Here is a 20,075-nt window from a genome sequence, read left to right on the forward strand (position 1 = left end):
AAAATGACCCAAAATATATTCTCCTGCGATGGCAACTAGCAAGTAAAATAACTGAAGAATAGTGGTAGTTAGATAAGCAGTTCTCTATATTTTAAATTTGTTTTTTCTATATGTCATAGCTTTGTTGCTGCAGTCAAATTTTTCTACAGGTAGGATCTCAGCGTGTTTGAGTCAGCATGTTTTGGAGTGCAGGATAACAAATGTTCAAAAGAGGGAGCATCCGCTAACATCAAGAGAAAAACATCCACTACTTCAGATATTTAAAGTGGGGATTTACCTTTTCCTCACAACCTAAAATGTCTGTGTTCCACATTTTAAAAATCACGAACGATGGTCATTAGTAAGTTCACATTTCTTCTTGTTCAGTTTTGTATGAGATAAATGTGGTCTCATTCTTTCTACTGATCTGCACACCTGACAACTATATTACCCACAGCAGATTCTTCTGTGGATTTTACATGGGATAAACAAATGCTGTGTTTTCATTTATAGGCAGCCAGAATTACTCAAAGACAGCAGACATCACTGAATGACTCAGGCTTGAAATAAAAGTTAAAAGGCATAAAAATTCTCTTCATGACAATGCAGACTTAAAGCTTTACTTCCTTTCTGTCACAGAGAAAAATCTGTGTTTCAGTTATGCACATAAAAAAGTTAAAATTTATCAAGGTGTCTGGTGAATTTCATAAAGCAGATGTAGGTCAAAATACCGGGGAGATTTTAGACACTCATTAGCTTACTGGGAGCTATGCTTATTAGACCACTGACCTGATTTCATCCCATCTTTAGAAATACCGGACAATTAAGCACACACTTAGATACTCAAATTTAGAAAGTGTGATCAGGTGTCTTGGGTGAGTAATGAAAACAAAGCTTTTTGTATGAGTAAGGCTTCTTGTGTAAGTTAGGAAAATGAGACTGGGTAAATGTGCTCAAGTGATGGAGACAGGAAAATTAAGTTAATGTCCTGCCAGGTGTGTGTGCTGTTGCCCAGCAAAGAGTATTCTGGGAGCTTATTTAAGTTACAGCCATTAAAATCAAATACTGCTAGATGGAGTTCATTGGACTTCATTGAGGTTTTAATACAGAGGAGAGATTATTAGTCATGTTAAGTCAAGTTAAAAACTTTTGGATAACAGTGTATTTTAAGTATGGATTAAATGATCACTGAATTTTAATAGCAACTCCATGGGAGCAGATGTGGCAACCACAGTTGTGCAAGCAGCATTCTTGAAGAGGCTGACTAACGAAATAAAGTTATACCATATGTTAATATGCTTGTATTTTAGAGTTTTAATCATCTCATGTCAAATGTTCATGAAAACCATTGCTGAAGCACTGTCATTTCTGAAGAAAAGTTAGTTTGAATGCTTAAGACAGAAGGCAGAGCCATGGCAAAGACAGATGAGAGACATTTTGTCCCAAAGCTATCTAGAGGAATTTCAACTTAAACCTGTCTTTATAGACATAAAAGAGGCCCAGCTCCTTTGCTCATCACTCAGTTTCAACCTGTTGCTTAAAAAGGGTCAGGACTCTTGTGTGTGGAACTACTCCTTGAAGGGTGTTATCTTCAGCTTTTCTGAGGACTGTGTGGAGCCCTGGAGGTGAAAACATCGATTGACAATGTGCAGCTAGAAGTGAGGAGAGGGAATGATACCTCAGCACAGGTTGCACAGAAACACTTTTGCATAATTCAAAATTACTATAGTGCTTGCAAAAAGCAAAAGATCTTACAAATATCTGAGGCTCGGGAGGTGTTGAAAGGCATCTTGATCAATGTACACCAGGTTGTTTGCCTTCTCAATTCTTCTGCAAAGAGAAAACAAAACATCAGAGGAAGTGTATCAATATATCAATCTTAAAATATTTGTTGTAGCCCCATGATTTAGTGGTACTATATTTTCCTTTTGGCAGCAGCAGATTGGCATGATTTCAAAGAGCAGCCTACTGCAGACTGGCAGACCCCACCACCTTTTGATAGAAGCAGTGGTTTGAGGCTGACCAGGGAAAGAAAGGGACAGATAAGAAGATGGAGAACACAACAGGAAATTTCAAATGTTCCTATATCTCTGTGGATTCTTCAGAGCTTACCTGAACCAAGCTGCAAAAAATTTAATACTTGCCTGTAATGTATCTTCATAATTGTTTTCTTTTAATTTAGATTGCTCATTACTTACATTTCATGTAGTTTGGGAAGGTTGGAAAACACATTTGCTTCTATGACCTCCAAGGCATCATTCTGCGAGATCTCTCTGAAAAATAATTTAAAATCAAGATACTTCAAGCCATGGTGAAGCAGAGAATGGACAAGTGAAAAATTCATAAAGAACTTCTTCCTAGATTACTGATGAGCTTTAAAAATGAGGTGGATATCAGATAAGAAAATAGACCCCAGAAGCACTACTGAGCTGCTACCGAGGCAAACAGTCAGGAACAGATGATTTCTGAGGCTGAAGTTTGTACCTGTAATGCACCTCCTGCTGTCACTGCTTCCTGGGTATTAGAAGTCAGGGCCTATCCATTATGGGCCACTGGACCTCTGACATCACTAATTATTGATAGAGATTTGATGAAATCTTTTAACTCAGTGAAGAAAAGAGAGGGTGAATGGTGACTGAAATAAAAGCAGTGAAGAAGTTCCCAAGAAATATGACACAACTTCAGAAGCAGCACATGGTGCTGTCTTGACTCAGTGTAAACTGCTGAGATAAAAATGAAGCCACCACCAAATACTTGCTAACAGGAGCTGGAGACCACACACATGAAAAAAATCTTCCATACCTTGGAGAAAACCCTAGTTAATCTCAGATCTGCAGAGTTAATGCCTACTTACAGCCACAAAATAGAAATGGTCATTTTTCTGTTATCCATACACCAGAATGCATCTCCTGCCAGTCCAGAGTACAAGTTTAATTACTTTCTTAATCTGTGGGGTGGCAAAAAAATGGCTCAGGCTCTGGTGTAAGTTAGAACTCAGGAGTTCTGGTAAATCAAGTGGGAATTACTACAGGGCAACCTATCCCAATTATTTCCCTTATGCTGGCAGAGATCAGGAAAGTCAAAGTAAAGACAGCTATGCCAAAAGATTCCCCACTGTCAATTTTTGAAATGGTGTAAAAATGCTCTTTCTCAGGCTGAGGTCAGCTGTAAACAGCAAAATTATTAATACAGATATAATTCAGTGATAGTTTGATGCTCTGTTAGATTTTAGCAAGGTAATGTGCAAATCTCCTTTTACTCTGCTTTTGTGAGACTTTACCTGAAGTACTGTGTCCAGTTCTGAGGCCCCCAACACAAGAAGAACATGGAGCTCCTGAAGCGAGTCCAGAGGAGGGCCACAAAGATGATCAGAGGGCTGAAGCACCTCTCCTATAAAGACAGGCTGAGAGAGCTGGGGTTGTTCAGCCTGGAGAAGAGCAGGCTCTGGGGACACCTGAAAGTGGCCTGCCAGTACCGGAAGAGGACCTACAGGAAAGCTGGGGAGGGACTTTTTACAAGGGCGTGTAACAACAGGATGAGGGGCAATGGTTGCAAACTGGAAGATGGTAGATTTAGACTAGATACTAGGAAGAAATTCTTTACTGTGGTGAGACAGTGGCATAGGTTGCGCAGAGCAGCTGTGCATCGGCCGTCCCTGGAAGTGTTCAAGGCCAGGTTGGATGGGGCTTGGAACAACCTGATCTAATGGGAGGTGTCGCTGCCCATGGCAGGGGGGTTGGAACTAATGATCTTTAAGGTCCTTTCCAATACAAACCATTCAGTGATTCTATGAACTGTGCACATATTTGGAATGAAACATTGGATAATTTGTCAGACTATAAATTGTCCAGCACTTGTCTTGGATATCTTGTTCTTTTGCAGTTATGATGGTTGCAAATAGATCTGAACAGGCATGAGGAAAAACAAGAGATAAAATTATAGGTACACAGTAAGAAAAACTCCACAAACATAATTACAGTACAAGAAGTATCCACCTTCCTTCTGACTAACAACTGAACAGAACCTGACATATTACTTGCCCATGTAAGACAAACAAAAACCTTGCAAAAGAAGGTAAGTTGTTCGTCTGACCTTTTCCACTTTAAAAAAATGCCTCATTGGTTTGATATTTTTTAGTTTAACAAGAAACTCTCTCTTCTGTTTCCTCAGGAATTTTTACAGAAGAAATTCAGCTCTCCATTTCTCTAGGAGCTCTAAACTGACTGAAGAACATGAAAATAAAAATAAGTGAGGACTTATAGTAGGTGCTCAGTAAGGCACAATGAGAACTGGATTTGTTTAGCAGTGCTGAACCACCAGCTCACATTTGAACATGTTCTTTTATATTATTTACTTTTCAGCAGCAACAAAATGCTTAATCTGAGGCTAGGATTCCTTCGTGTCATGGAAGGTACATGGGCATTGTTACGGATCCCGTGTTGGAAAGCTGAGTTTCAAAAACTTCTTGTTATCTTCTAGTTTTCTTTAGAAATGACGCGTTATAAGGTACGTGGTAGAGGCAATCACCCCCTGCTTGTATGACAGTACAATGTACTTGCTTAGCAACAGTTTAGATGATTTAACAACACAGGAGGTGTCTCATATTTTTAAGATTCAGCTTTGTGTTGCTTGTGCTCCTTTTGGGTACTCAACAGTATATTTGCTACTCCTCACAATCTAGAAATCAGTTGTCTAGAAAAAACATTCTCAGAGAAGGCAGAACATTTAATATAATGAAATCCATTTAGCCAGAAAAGATTTCATGCCACTAAATAGCTCATGAAAAAATGTTGCAGATTTGTTTGTCTTAGACAAGCCAAAAAATTTATTCAGAAATGACAATGCAGTAGTGATCTCACCTGACAGATAGAGATGTTGAGGGTAACAATTTTTTATGATCGCATCTGCTGTCTAACTTTGGACAATGCACCTCTTTTAACAAAACACTAAAAATGGAATGTTTCTCTATTGGGAGAGTGTTTAGGCTTCACAAGAGTAGGATGATGCCTACTTGTTTTGGTTTAGGAAACAGAACATACAGATCTGATTAAAGCAGGGCATGAGTGGGCCGTGACACTTTGGAAGGCTTGGAGACTGCATGGTTAAGGAAGGATTAAAGAAAGGTAAGAAAATAGGAATCTATAAATTCTTTTTAAAAATTCAGTTTTTAAAAGAATTAAGTAAGACTTTCCTGAAGGGAGTGTTTCAGATATTTGGGGAAAGACGGGTTTAATTCTAATATTAATTGGTACAAATGTGACAGCAATTTTATTTTATTTTTTTAACAGGAAATATAAAGTATGTCAATTTAAAATTATCTTTGCTGTCTTTCAGCTCAGGCAAACAATTACTGCAGCTGTGGGGGTTATAAGCCTCGCAAGACAAGTAAAGGCAACAAAAAGGAAACTCATCAATGGCAGAAGGCAGTAACCCTTCTGGTGTTGGGCTTCATTCCGTGTGTCCAGGGGACTGTAAGGGGTGAGGGAAAAGGGCAAGACCCTCTATCCCCAGCAGCAAACAGTGCATCCTCTGCTACCCAGGGAGTTATGGTTAATGTTTCAGTGTCCCAGTAGAGGCAAGTGACACGTGGCATTCCTCAGAGATCAGTATAGGGACCAGTGCTGTACAACATTTTTGTGGGAGACATGAATAGAGGAGTTGAGTGTATCCTCAGCAGGTTTGCTGACTATACCAAGCTGTGTGGAGTAGTTGACACCCTAGCAGGAAGGGAGGCCATTCAAAGGGATCTTGACAGGCTGGAGAGGTGGGCCAGTGCCAACCTCATAAAGTTCAACAAGGCTAAGTGCAAGGTCCTGCACCTGGGTTGATGCAACCCCAGGCGCAAATACAGACTGGAGGGAGAATGGGTAGAGGGCAGTCCTGAGGAGAAGGACCTGGGGGTGGTAGTAGTAGATGAGAAGCTTGACATGAGCTGCCAGTGTGTGTTGGAGCCCAGAGAGCCAAGTGCATCCTGGGCTGCATCAAAAGAAGTGTGGCCAGCAGGGCCAGGGAGGGGATTCTGCCCCTCTACTCTGCTCTGGTGAGACCACACCTGGAATACTTTGTACAGCTCTGGAGCCGTCAGCACAGGAAAGACATGGAGCTGTTGGAGAGGGTCCAGAGAAGGGCCACAAAGATGATCAAAGGTTGGAGCAGCTCTGCTATGAAGATACAATGAAGCAGGTGGGGCTGTTCAGCCTGAAGAAGGCTTCAGGGAGATGGGGGAGACCTTATAGCAGCCTTCCAGTACCTGAGGGGAACCTACAGGAAAGCTGGGGAGGGACTTTTCACCAGAGAGGGCAGTGATAGGACAAGGGTTAACTGTTTTAAACTGAAAGAGGAGAGATTTAGGTTAGACATCAGGAAGAAATTCTTCACCCTGAGGGCAGTAAGACACTGGAATAGGTTGCTCAGGGAGGTTGTGGAAGCCCCCTCCCTGAAGGTGTTCAAGGCCAGGTTGGATGAGGTTTTGTGCAGCCTCCTCTAGTGTGTGTCCCTGCTTATGGCAAGGAGGTTGGAACCTGATGATCTTTAAAGTCCCTTCCAACCTTAACCATTCTATGATTCTATGATTCTATGATTCTATGATTCTATGATTCTGCCTTCTCTCCAGGAAATCCTGTTCATGATTACCTCAATCATCATCATTCTTTGCAGATGAATTCCAATTTATAGCACTAAAGTGCTGTTTTCTGACAGAAGGCCACCACTGTTCTTGTCCTTTGGGGTGGCCATATACCTGTTACAGGCTATCATTTAGGTAAGAAGGATAAATTAAAAAAAACCCTGACATTCAGTTTAGGTCATCAGTCCCACACTGTAACCAACAAGCCATGCCAGACTGGGCTTTTGGTTATATAATTTGTGTGAGTGACTTATTTGTAGTTGGCAAAAATGCATACCCTGCTCACAGAAAATCCAAAGAGCAGTCTCTTGGATACAGGTATCACAAGTATAAACCACTGGTGCTCACATCAAACAACCAGCTCAGCAGGGTCAGATACTCTATAAAGGAGAGCAAACAATACCTACAGCAGCAGCTACAAATAGAAAAAGGCTATTGCTGGCTAGTATTTGTGCAAGTGATTGGTCTTACATAAATGCTCACAAACAGATGATTGCTCATAATGCATATCTTATTATATGTCATCACGAGAGAAGATGGAAGTATTATTATGTTGTTTGTTTGTAATGAATTATACTATTATCTCTAGTGCTAGCTATCACAGCAAATCCAGATGGCAGTTTGAGAATAATTGCTGATGCATACAAGCCTTTGAATAGATGGCACGCAAAATAATCAGTGGCAATTTCTTAAAAAAATCCAAAGCTCCAAAACCCCAAACCAGCAGTGCTTGTAAAGTGCTTAGGCAGGTGCCTTGAGCTTAGTTGCCACAGTATGCACAGCATTGTTGAAATCAACGGTGACCCTCAAAAGCATACATTGTTCCCTCAAACACAGCCTAAAAAGAGAAAAAACTATTCAGTAAAAATGTTTCACACAAAGTATAATTATTTTTACTTTCCTTCAAAGAGAATGTAAGACTTTAAGGTGTGACAACACCATATAACTAAAGAATTTCCTCTCATTTGTCACTAACATAGCAAACAGTAATGGTTATTGCCTATCACAAGCAACTGACTGCAGTGTAGCATTGCCATGTGGGATAGCCTAGTGACAGGAGGGAGAGAGATGGAAAATGAAGAGGAGGAGGAAGGAGCTGCATGGAGGCAGTACAGTCTTAGCTGGGTTGAACCTTCCTGCAAAGCTGCCCTTCTTCAGGGCTAGGGGTACCTCTTCATGACATCTGTGACAGAGCCCAGTGTGAAGCCGCGGAAGCTTTCCTCTTCAAACCAGCTGTGCTCAAAGTGTGACCTATAAAAATCAAACTATGTTGAAGTGGCCTTTTAAACAATTCTATTAGCAAGGAATTCATAGTTCAAGGCAGTTTCTTTGTAGCCCTCTAAAGAAAGTCTCTTAGACTAATCAAAGTCTTGCAGCAGAAGCAAGACTGTATAAAACTCACAAACTAATGGTCTTGCAGCCAAGGGGTCTCACATTTCAAAATAATGAAAAAATCAAAGACTGGACCTTTATATGGCTTTTATGGTAAAAATTCCTTTTAGGATCAGAGCATGGCACACTGACAGGGACAAGGTCATTTTTCCCCTGCTAGGAAATGTGCTTATTTAAAACATATGTTTGTATGTGTATGTGTGTATATATACAGATATAGAAGTTTAACGTAGATGAGTAAGTGGAAACTTGTGTCTAAAGAGAGCAAAGCACACCCATGGCAGAAGACCAGCTAAGAGGCAGATCACAGCATCAGTCCCTTACACAATGCTCAGGGACGTATGCTCTCAAACATGAAGACCAGCAGCAGGAATGACATAGAGTAACTGAACTGGTGCCCAAATGGTGACCGTAGTAAATGTGGGATTTATGGACTTCTGTGCTTCATCTCCCTGCGGCAGACCAGCATGGGGGCTGCCCTATGCATGGATACTTCTTGGGCACTAGTTTGGTGCGTGCACCTTGCCCACAGACACGGCACATGGTGTGAAGGGTGGCTTTCCCCTCGTCTCCAGCCACTCTGTCCTCCTCTGTGTGCTTGGTGCAACCCACTCCCTGCAAACTCCTGTAGCTTTCCTTAAATTCCCCTCTGGAACAGGTACATACATGGGCTAGACACTTGGTCTATTCACCGTATATTTCCTGTGATGCATAGTAATTGGACCTTTCGGCCTTTTATTCTCAGTTTTTGCGGCAGTTTTCTGTGGCACAAATGTCCTGAAGATTCCTGTGAGTATTTTTCTTCATTCTATAGGTGCCTGCAATTAGCAGTGCTAGTGGAGGTGTCAGGTACTGACTGCTAGAGCAGGTGACCTCACTGGGCTCTCTGCACTGCAACAAATCCATAGCCTCACATTGATCTTATGGAAAAGGAAAGAAAAAAAAAAGGCCCCAAACGTTTATCTCTTCCTGCCCCCTTTCTTCAAATAGAAGTACTCATTCGACTAATTTTCCAGGTCAGTTTTACTTGGTGGTTTGACTGATGCTACAATTTATGTCAATCTTAAGAAGAGATTAGCAGTAGTGTGATGTCAGGCAGGCAACCCTGCCCAGCATTCACTGGGTGAGCACCCCCAGGAACAGCTTGAGATTTGTTTGAACTGAAAAATTAAACACCTGAATACCTCTGTCTCCATGTTGCTCTTATATCTTTCAATCTGATCAGAAAAAAGTCAGTCTGAAATCTTTTGAAAACTCACCTCTGAAGTGACAGCAAAATGCTACTACATTGATTTAAACAGGTGACAAAAAAAAAGCTATTTTTCTTAAAAGTATTGGAAACTTCTGACCTTTTAAAAATAGTTGACACTTTATCCTGCCACTTTCCTTGTGAACATGAAAAACTTGTCTCCCTACCATGATTTATTGAATATGAGGGAGTTGCAGACTAATATACCTTAGCAGTTATTGACATTTCAAAAATGAATTCAAGCATTGACTCTTCTCATCTTTTTACTTTGCTAAAGCTATACACACACGTTGTTCTGACCGGACTAAATACATGAGATAACCATTTAACCAACAGAGTATTAATAATGATTTCATCCTTAGAGCGAAACAGTGCATATGTGATTCCCTGAAGGAGATTACCAGGAGGCACCAATAATGTGTCTTCTTGCCTTCTCCCAAGGGCATGACACCATTCTCAAATAAATCAATACAGGCATTGGAAAAATAAAATGTAAGTTTCCACACAGCAGACAGAAGCAAAGGGGATTTTATTTCTACTGGTGCCTTAGCATCATGCCAACAAACCATATACAAGTCTGCTGAGAGTTTTGTTGCATCAAATTAATTGTCCATGTAACAGTTTTAAACTGGTCTCTCTAATCTGAAAAAGCATGCTATTAGTCTGTGGAATTGGAACAGATAATGACCGGATCCAGCAGCAGAAGCCACATCATTATAAGAATTGATTTTATAATCAGTGCAGTTTGAGGGGGATACATTCTCATATTCTGGCACTGTGGGGATGTGTTATACTAGTTTTAGTTTATTGCCAGTAAAGCTGAAAATGCGTGAAGCTTTGTAAAGTCAAGCAAGCAAGATCCGGGTCTTTGGAGGAAACAGCAACTTTCCTCAGAGAAAGCTGGCTCCATACAGGCAACCCAGAGAGATGAGGTTTGGAACTCAGTGCCCTCCAGCCACTGGGGCAGATGTACCTGTTGCTCCTTGCATTTGGGCATTACTACATTTTACCTTTGCCTGTGACATCTTGTAGGGAAGGCAGAAAAATGTCTCTGAAAAAGACACCCATTCTAGTGATGACAGTTCTTTCTCAGACACAATGTGTTACTGAGGATCTTGAGACCACACTGGCAAAGATGCTTGTTCAGCTGAGGAAGGGACCTCCTTGTTCACAGAGGTTAACACAAGCTTCATGCTTCACCTCGTAACTCCTGTGGAAATGGCTTAGCAGCATTTATTGCCACTTATCTTGTGTTACTTCTCTCTTGGCTTTGATAGCTAGCATATGATGAATAGTTTGATTAAGACGGCCTGGGGAAATGAGAAGATTATATCTGGGATGCACTGAGGAGATCTGCTGAATGAGGAAAAAGGGAAAATAATTTTTGGGGAAAATCAACAAGCAGACTGTCTTGGATTTAGCGAACATGTGGCTTCCAGGACCTAAAGTCTACTGACAGTCTTTCCAAGTAGACCACCTGGAAACAGATGTTCTTAGATACTTTAACAGACAGTGTGGAAATGCCTTAAGGAAGCACACATGCATAAGAGATGCCACTGGAGGACAGTGCATTGCTAACTCCAGTGTGTTACAGAAGCAGGAAGAACCAGAATAGCAAGTGCCTCACATATGCACAGTTAAATTTAATAGCTAAGGGGAAAAATTGTAAAAAAAATCCCTCTTACTTCACAGTTCTGACATTAAAAATCTTCCCAGGCTGATGAGAGGTTTCTGAGTATTCACCAGAGCAAATCATACAGTGTCTTACACCCACTTCAGTGAAAATAAATCTCCATGGCTTGAGCCATCATGAGAAAGATATTAGCATTGCCTAACGTTAAACATAATTATGAATACAGACATTATCTTCCAGTTGCTAACACCATCCACTACTCCTTTCAAATGCCCTTCTGAAGAGATTTAGTTTTCTCTTATTCAATATTACAGTCTCCCTGTAAAATACCTTTTTCCAGCACAAAGATTTGCTTTTGTCTTCTTTTCTATTTGCATTAATTCTTTAATCCTATCAATACTGTTCTTGTGGGTTGTGCCTAACAGAGACCTTGACCCTATAGACTCCTATCCCTGAGCTTTGGCTCCAGGCTCAGCCAAAACCTTACTGCATAAATATTTCCATGATTGGAGCCTTCAGATATAACTTACCTGGGAAAGGGATCTCCTTTCATGCTTCCAAAGTTAAAATCAAACCTCTGCCTTGTAGCAGACTGCCAGAGAGAACACAAGCACCAGCAAGAAGCTACTAAGTCAAAAGCTTTACATAGCATGTGTGCAATGAGTGTTATTTCTCTGTTTGCCATACTGTGCTATCATAAACAGAAAATACCATTATGCCTAAATCTGCAGGTTCTATATTGAAGGATGAAGAGATGACACATACAAACATGGGAATGACATACAATCCTGAACCTTTTGCCAAATGGCTAGTGGCAGCAGAGAGGAACCCAATTCAATACATCAAGAATCTTACTTGACAAATGACTGAACAGATCTCCACTATGAAACCCTGGAAAATCACATGCTTCCAGCTGAGTTTCCCTGAAACAAATAACCCTCCTAACCTGCAAACATTGCAAGACTGCACACAGTTAAGAAAGCTATAATAGGGGGCAGGGAACGTGTCCTAAAACTTGGCCCGAAATCTAATCTATTAATATGTTTCTACATTTGTGTGTGTATACACACAGGATTCTGATAAAAGCAATGAAATAATAGATCCATGGCCACACGATGGTGCTTACTCACTAATATCACCAGGCAGCAGCCTTTCTGCACATGTAACCCCTTTTACAAGGAAGTCGCTTGTGTAGTCCAAGAAAGGCTTCTGCTGGAAACATGCTGTGCAACTCAGGCTGGTAGAAATGCCAGACAAAGGCTTCCTGCTATCATCTGCTGTTGTAGTGTTTTAATAAGAAAATCTTCAGACTGGATTCAGGCCTTTGATGTGGAGCCCTCAGTAGTGATCCCACAGGGGTCCCTGAAGGAATGAGGCAAAACCCTTGAGAACTCAAAGGCAATTCCTGGCCACTTGAGAACAACCTGTTGCTCTGATCTCCCTGGGAGCCCTTCTCCTCCACTCTCCTGGGTTATATCTAACTGGGGATATAGGAAGAAGTTGGAGCTAGAGATGATGCAAAAAGCCTTATCTGAAGCAGTTATTCCTTCTTCATCAACAGAAAGCAAAATGAATCCTCCTCCCCACCCACACTGCTTAAAGAAGGAGACTGAATGAGAAACAAGATTTGAATTTAAAAAAAAAAAATGTTTTCCTTACAAGTTGCTGTGTCTATTCCTTTGCTGTACTGCATTGCATATCCTTATTATATTTTTAATTCTGGTTTCCTGTGTTGATGTAAACAAACTGGAACTTACAGTGTTTTCAAAGCACACATGCCTGACAAAACCTTATTTGTTTCCAGTAAAGCACTTAGAAAAAACGCTACTGATGAGTGGGAGGAAAAATTCCTAAAGTGATCCCAAACCACAAAAATTACCATTTGCAACAGTCATGTTGACGAAATACACTTAAAAAATAAAACAAGAAAATTAAATCTATCATCTCTGATTACTATCACTGCTTTAGTTGAGACTGGAGGAAATTTTGGACTCCGCAGCAGAAGGCATGGAAATCCATTGGTTTTAATATACATTTTAATATACATTAACATACATTTTAGAGGAGTGCATATTTTCTTGTAATTTTAAATAAGTATTGCCTCTGGAAAGCACACAACTCAATATACAAAAGGATGCAGAAGTTCACAAACTTGAAAGCTATCCTGTGAGAGCAATTTAGTTTTCAGATATAAAGGAATGTTTTGTGTATGCTAAATACTGAATTAAATATGAAAAGTGAACTGCTATTCTGTTTCTTTCATCAGAGTGAAAACAAAACAACATATTTTTGGAGTATCTTAACAGGAAAATTAAGAAATTAATATAACACATATTGCAGAACATGATCAGAGCTCCCTCTGAAAGGTGTTCTACCTTAAAGTTATCCAAATCCCTATGGATCTGGTCAGGATCCATAGATGGGAGTGTCTTTTTCTTACCTTCTGAAAGGTACAGCAAACAGAAAGCAACCAGCAGTACCAGCACACACCTCATCCTTCTACACAAAGGTAATAAGGTTTAATTATTTTCTTTCTGTTAGTTTGGAGATGGCTATGCAGGATGACTCTGGTTAAGAGATTCCCCAGGGAAACCCCTTGTGCCCCATGCCCAGCTGGGAGCCTTCAGTGAGGAAGATTAAACAGCAGCTAAGTACAAAGGTTTTGATTTGTGTTTTCTCTGGAGCTAAATTACTGCTAAAATGAAGAGGATACTTTGAAATGGCAGGCTCAGGACTTGCCTCCATAGTGGCACCTATTTAACTCAAAACCCCAAACCAGATGTTTCAGTTTCATTGTTAGAATAGTTTTACTCTGATTGAGTCAATCCTAATCAACGTAAACATAGTTCTATCTATTTTTTTGTTGGTTGTTTTTTTTGTTTGTTTATTAAGTGGCACACACTTCTAAGTAATCAACGTTGCATCTTATTTTCAGCTAGATGAATGCAACTCTCTGAGGATCTAAGTCCCAGGAAGCCAGAGAGAGAATACTCCATTTATTTATGAGACCTGTTAAAAAAGTTCATGCTGAAACTGACTGCATTGCTTCTTACTTTTTTCTTTATGTGCTGCTAAAGTCAATTTAAGGACATTGATCCACTGAAGACTGAGAGGGGCAGAGAAATTCATATTTTCTTGGATATGAGCTGCACTCAATACACTCCTATCTCCCACCCAGTCCTGTTACTCTTCTAGATGCATTTTGCCCCATCGTTCATACTGTCCAGAAGGGTAGCAACAGGATGCATGCTCTTATATCTTCCTCCTCCTTCTTAAAGGTGTGCAGATGGAGAATCCTTAGGAAAGCTGAGAATTGTGCATGATATGACTAATTAGTAAGGTGCCAAAGGAGGAGAAGGAAGACCCCCATTAAACAGGAAAGAATATCTTTGGTTTTCCTTTGGGTCAGATTTAGTTAAAAATAAAGTGAAAAGACTTTACTAGATGTGACCAGTGAAGTCTTTCATTTGTCTACAGTTGAGGCACAGCACTGCCAAAGCAATCCAACCTTCCCACAGTGCCCCACAAAGGAGCAAGGTCACCCACTGAGACACCAGCTCTGCTGCAGAAAAATTTCAAAGTCTGGTCAAAAGAGGCTGCTACGGAAAAGCAGCTGCAGCAGCCCAAGCTTGTGATGAATCACTGTGTCCTGAGGGTACAGGCTGATATCACCATCTCATGGTACACAAGCCATTAACCTACCTCTGTGAAAATGAACCATTCATCACAAACATGTGGACTCTGTGTGACTCTGTGACTGAGTAAGAACAAGCGACCTAGAAATCTGGGGTGTTCCAAGTCCTATTACCCTATACCTGACTAATTCTCCTGTCCCATGAAACTTTTGTGACATATTCTGTGTGAGTTGCAGGGTGGAGAACAACCCAAAGTCTACTTTGCTATTTAGTCCTAAAATTATGCATAATTCAACAGACAAACAAAAGAACAAAATTATTACCAAAGAAGAAAATGTTGTAGCAATGGAAAAATTTTCTTGTTTCACATTGTATCTTCATTTGGATTCTGGATTAAACCTGAATGAATTATATTTTTTAATTTGTTTATCTGTGCTAACAGTCACCATGTGCTAGTGGTTTTAGCAGCCTTTTTTCTTTATACGTATGACTCAAGAATTGCCATAGCAACCTGCTTCCTAGTTAGCTTTCAGTTACTAGCAATCAATACAATTAGACAAGGTCAGTGCTGGAGTAAGCTCTATAGATTTTTAACAAGGCTACTGAGAGTTAACAACAACAAGAGGAGGAGAGGGCTCCTGGACAGTCTTCCTCAAAGGATGGTCACTGTTCTGCTATTACTCACCCTTCTCTGAACAAAAGAAGTCGTGGCAAATGAGAGCTTTGCCGCTTACCTGACTGCAGAAAGATTTTAATCTGCCAACAAATTCACAAAATATGGAGAACAGAATCATCCTTAGATCTGCAGATAAAGACACCTTATTGTCACATTGCCTGCATACCACCAAAATGAAGAATAAATATGCGATAGATTTTTATTAATTTAGCTACATCTGAAATCAATCTCCCTGTGTGAGAAGGATCCCTGAAACCTGGAAATAAGGTGAAACCGGCCGGTTCACAGAAAGATGCTCTCTGGGATTTAAGCCTGTGCGGTGTTTAGCTGAGATCCTATTAGGAAGTCCTCCCTCTAGTGACCTGAGCGATTGCCCTTCACTAACACAATTCCCCCCTCATTTTACAGCCTATTTCAGTCATTAACATATTACCTCTTACCATGAAAGCGCAGTGCCAGGCAGCACAGTAGGATGAAAACATAATGAGATATTCTGGGTCCTGGAAATACAAAACAGACTCCTTGGTAATGACAGATGAAGGCTCATGAAAAGCCACTTTACTTGTTAGGGTGTTTAAGTCCCCTGCCAAGAAACAACAGGCAAATCCAAGCTTATTTTTAAATAAACAGTGTGTGTTGTTAATTATGTCTAGGCACACAGCTGTCACAGTTGAACTGTGATCTATTTACTTGCCTCTGTAAAAATGTGCTGCCTCTTGCCTCTCTCCTCTGTTCCCTCCAGAGTTTGCCTCTCCCTTTGGATTGTGCCTTTAGCTCAGCTCATCCCAGCTCACAGCATCTCATCCCCAAACAGAGGGTTGGGCTCAGGGAATGGAGGAGCCAAGATGCGGCATATGGTGAAAATGTCCTGACAAGACAGTCAGTATAGTGCTGCACAATGGCACTTCAAACCGTGAGCTTTGAGGCAATATGTCTTGACCTTCCTCTGCACAAAATGCCCGTAAGAAGAAAAAAGGGTTTTAAGCTCAAAAAAGGCAGTTTTTATTAGATTATAAACTAGAATAACAAAATTTAAAGCAGAAAAACCCTAAAAAATATTGGAAGAGAACTGAGAAGAATTTCTATCCTCCTCTACCCTGATATCCAGAGACTTCAGAAAAGGTTTGGAGTTCCTCAATGGCTTATTCCGAGTGGCAGTAATGTTTGACTGCACCTCCTGCAAAACCCTGTCCATCATCCCTGGGGCTGCTTCCTGCTCCCCAGTGGCACATATCCATCTCTGGTCCCTAAATCTCTTGCCACTTGTAGTACCTCAAAGCTGCTCCCCTCTGAACATTATCATTGATCCATAAAGGGAATACCCAATCCCCCTTTCTCCAGGGAGCTCTGCCCCTGTCAGTTTTCCTAAAGAGCATTATCTAATTTGGAACAGAAGTAACAAATCAGCAAGCAAAACCTTTTCACTGTATCATGTGCATCCCTTCTTACAGCACAGATGGGAAAAGCCAAAAGCTTCATAATTATACTAGAAAAGATAAACATTTCTAGGTAAAGATGTAAAACTTTGTGCTCTTGAGCAGGCAAGAAAGACAGAAGTAAATGATGCTTCCAAATTATAGAACCATAGAATCATAGAGTGTCTTTTGTTGGAAGGGACTTATAAAGGTCATCTAGTCCAAACCCCCTACAATAAGCCGGGATATATCACACTAGAACAGGCTGCTCAGAGACCCATCAACCCTGACCTTGAATGTCTCCAGGGATGGGGCCTCCACGACCTCTCTAGGTGACCTGCTCTAGTGATCCACCACCCTTGTATTGAAGAACTTTTTCCTGATGTCCAACCTAAATCTACCCTTCTCTAGCCTAAAACCATTACCCCTTCTCCTACTCTTACATGCTCTTGTGAACAGCTCTTCCCCCTGGGCAACGAGATACCAATACAGGCTGGGGGAAGACATGCTAGAGAGCAGGCCTGTGGAAAAAGATCTGGGGGTACTAGTGGACGAAAAGCTGGACAAGGACTAGTTTAAGTCAGGCCTAATGTGAAATTCTGCATTATTCCTTGCTTTAATGGAGAAACTTGATGGTGTAAAGACAACATGGAGAGACTATTCCAGTAGTTTATGCTGAGAACTAGCCCACTATTTCTTAAGTGCATTTCTCCTTATCATAGAATCATAGAATACATTGGGTTGATGACCTTTAAAGGTCATCTAGTCCAATCCCCCTGCAGTGAGCAGGAATATTTAAAACTAGATTAGGTTGGTCAGAGCCCCATCAAGCCTGACCTTGAACGTCTCCAGGGATGGGGCCTCCACAACCTCTCTGGATAACCTGTTCCAGTGTTTCACCACCCTCCCAGTAACTTCTTCCTAATGTCTAATCTAAATCTACCATGCTCTAGTTTAAGACCATTGCCCCTCATGTTACCACTACACACCCTTGTAAACAGTCCCTCCCCAGCTTTCCTGTAGGGCCCTTCATGTACTGGAATACTGCTATAAGATCTTCCCAGAACATTCTCTCCTCCAGGCTGAACAACCCCAACTCTCAGCCTGTTGTAGGAAGGCTGCTCTAGCGCCCTGATCATTTTTGTGGCCCTCCTCTGGACCCACTCCCACAGGTCTACATTATTCTTTTGTTGGGGACCCATGGGCTGGACACAGTACTACAGGTGAGGTCTTGTCAGAGCGGAGTAGAGGGACAGAATCACCTCTCTTGATCTGCTGCTCTCCCTGGGTGATCGTCATCCCCCAACCTCTACTGATAATGAGGATTGCCCATATCTGGATGCAGGACCTTGCACTTCACCATATTGAACCTCATGAAGTTCACATGAACCCACTTCTCCAGCTTGTCCAGGTCCTTCTGTATGACACCCATCCCTCTGGCATGTCAGCTGTACCAGTCAGCCTGGTGTAATTGCAAACTTCCTGACGGTACCCTTGATCTCACTGTCTATATCATTGATGAAGATACTAAACAGCACTGGTCCCAGTACAGACCACTTGTCCATACCACTTGTCTGAACCACTGAGGGACAGCACTTGTCATCCATCTCCATCTGGACATCGAACCCCCTTCTCAGAGGCGAAAGCACTTTATGAGGTGGACAAAATATTCTCCATCTGGATGAACTCCTTCATAATAGATCCAGAAACATTCTTTTGGACATCCTCCTTCAGCAAACGGCTTCAGCAGCTCCCAGGGACAAGTTCTGCACTGGGAAAGCCATGAGCCTGTCCCTGTTCCCAACTCCAAGTAATTAATAATTTCTATCTGTGGTGTTGGTTCCCCAAGCATTCAAAATATTTTCTGGCTTTGTATATGTCTACCACCTAAATTCTAGGAACTCAGGTTTTTTCGAGACAACTCTATGTATATATCTATACACACATATACATGTATGTAAGTAAATATGAACATATATATTCTAGAATGAGGTAAGTAGTTTTCTCACAAAAGGTACAGACTACCCTTACTTATTTTTGAAGAATCAAGCCCATGTATGGAAGCCTTCATGAAAAAAAAGGTTCCTGCTTGAGAAATAAAAGCAAATATTCATCAAATACTGGCTTGGTCAGAGAACAAACAAGGGGCACAAGGAATCTCTCATTTTACACCTGGGATGAGCTGAGGCCAGCAATGTCTTTGATAGGAAAATCAAAATGCAGCTCACTAATAACAATAAAATGCTCAGCTGACTCTCCACTGAGCAAAGCAGCCAGCAAACTAATGATCAAATCCTCGTCAATCTTTAGGCATAGTAGAAATAAAAGCCATGCAATATAACATTGTCAGAGAATTAGAATCTCCAGCTTAGAAAATAAATGTCTTGACTTCATCTTAACATTAGTTTTCCATAAATGCTGATGTTTGTATCAGTATTAGTGCATAACAACAGTAACAGTCCTTTGCTGAAACATGTCAATTCCACTAACATTCTTTCTAAAATAAATAGAAGAGCCAGATAATATTAATATGGGAAGGTGCTTCTCAAATCCTCCTGAAATTAAGTTACCATTTCCAATCTGGTGTTGGCCTTCCTCTATCTAACAAACAATATTTAGCAGTGACAACAACAGATGCTAAAGAGAATCCCAAATATAGCAAATAGGGCAAAATTTCAAGGTAGGTCACAGCTTTTGTACTCAGTCTCTGGTATAGTTATACACACACACACACACATAAAATCCTCTAAAAATCTGTTTTCTCATGACAAAAAGAACTTTCCTTTCTACTTCATGCATTTTTATTTTTTTTTTTTAATAGTGGCACTTTTTAAAGCAAAAGCAGAAGCTGGACATATTAAGAGGGAGATGACACTACAATGTTTTTGGGATACACCATGACCCAGATTCCCACAGAGTCCCATCAGTGCGGCACAGCGGTGTGTTGGGAGCCCTGGTACCCTCACCAGCCTCTGTCAGGCGGAGGGGATGGAGGTGCTATGTGGTTGTAATTCTGAATGCATGTTTTCTCTCAGAACTGCTTTGTTATTCAATCTCATGCAAGAAAGTAGATATTTTATTTATTTATTTATTTGTAGAAAGAAGCCCTTTTAAAATAATACTCTTACAATTCTTTAAATAAATGTTTGATCACTTTAATACTGCTTACGTGTATTAATTTTGTTTGAACCTTAATTTTGTACTTACAGTTATCTTTGTTTTCAAGTCAATAAATTTTATTCCTAATTCTATCCAGAGATTTTGGAGTTAACATATAATTAACTTAATTAAGAGTTAATTAATACACAAAAGAGAATTTTTAAAAAATCAAAATATTTAGGGATATTGAAACTAGGTATACTTATTTTACCAAGAAAAAGGTAAGTATTTAGATCAGATCAATATTCTGAAACATCACATGAGAAGAACCACCTTTTGCCATGTATGAGCTATGAATTACATTTGAAAGTG

The 20,075-nt window shown here is 40.6% G+C and overlaps 1 protein-coding gene across 1 annotated transcript in view; it reads right to left on the minus strand.

Annotated features, from left to right (window-relative positions):
• FSHR (follicle stimulating hormone receptor) overlaps positions 1-20,075 on the minus strand; it is an 86,231-nt gene that overhangs the window by 25,673 nt on the left and 40,483 nt on the right. Inside the window, exons 3-4 of the mRNA XM_051616147.1 lie at positions 2,178-2,252; positions 1,735-1,809 (exon numbers count right to left, since the gene is read on the minus strand). Coding sequence (XP_051472107.1) covers positions 1,735-1,809; positions 2,178-2,252 — 150 coding nt within the window. The remainder of the gene's footprint in view (positions 1-1,734; positions 1,810-2,177; positions 2,253-20,075) is intronic.

This window comes from Apus apus, chromosome 3, assembly GCF_020740795.1.
Source record: "Apus apus isolate bApuApu2 chromosome 3, bApuApu2.pri.cur, whole genome shotgun sequence".
In the NCBI taxonomy this organism is placed as follows: Eukaryota; Metazoa; Chordata; class Aves; order Apodiformes; family Apodidae; genus Apus; species Apus apus.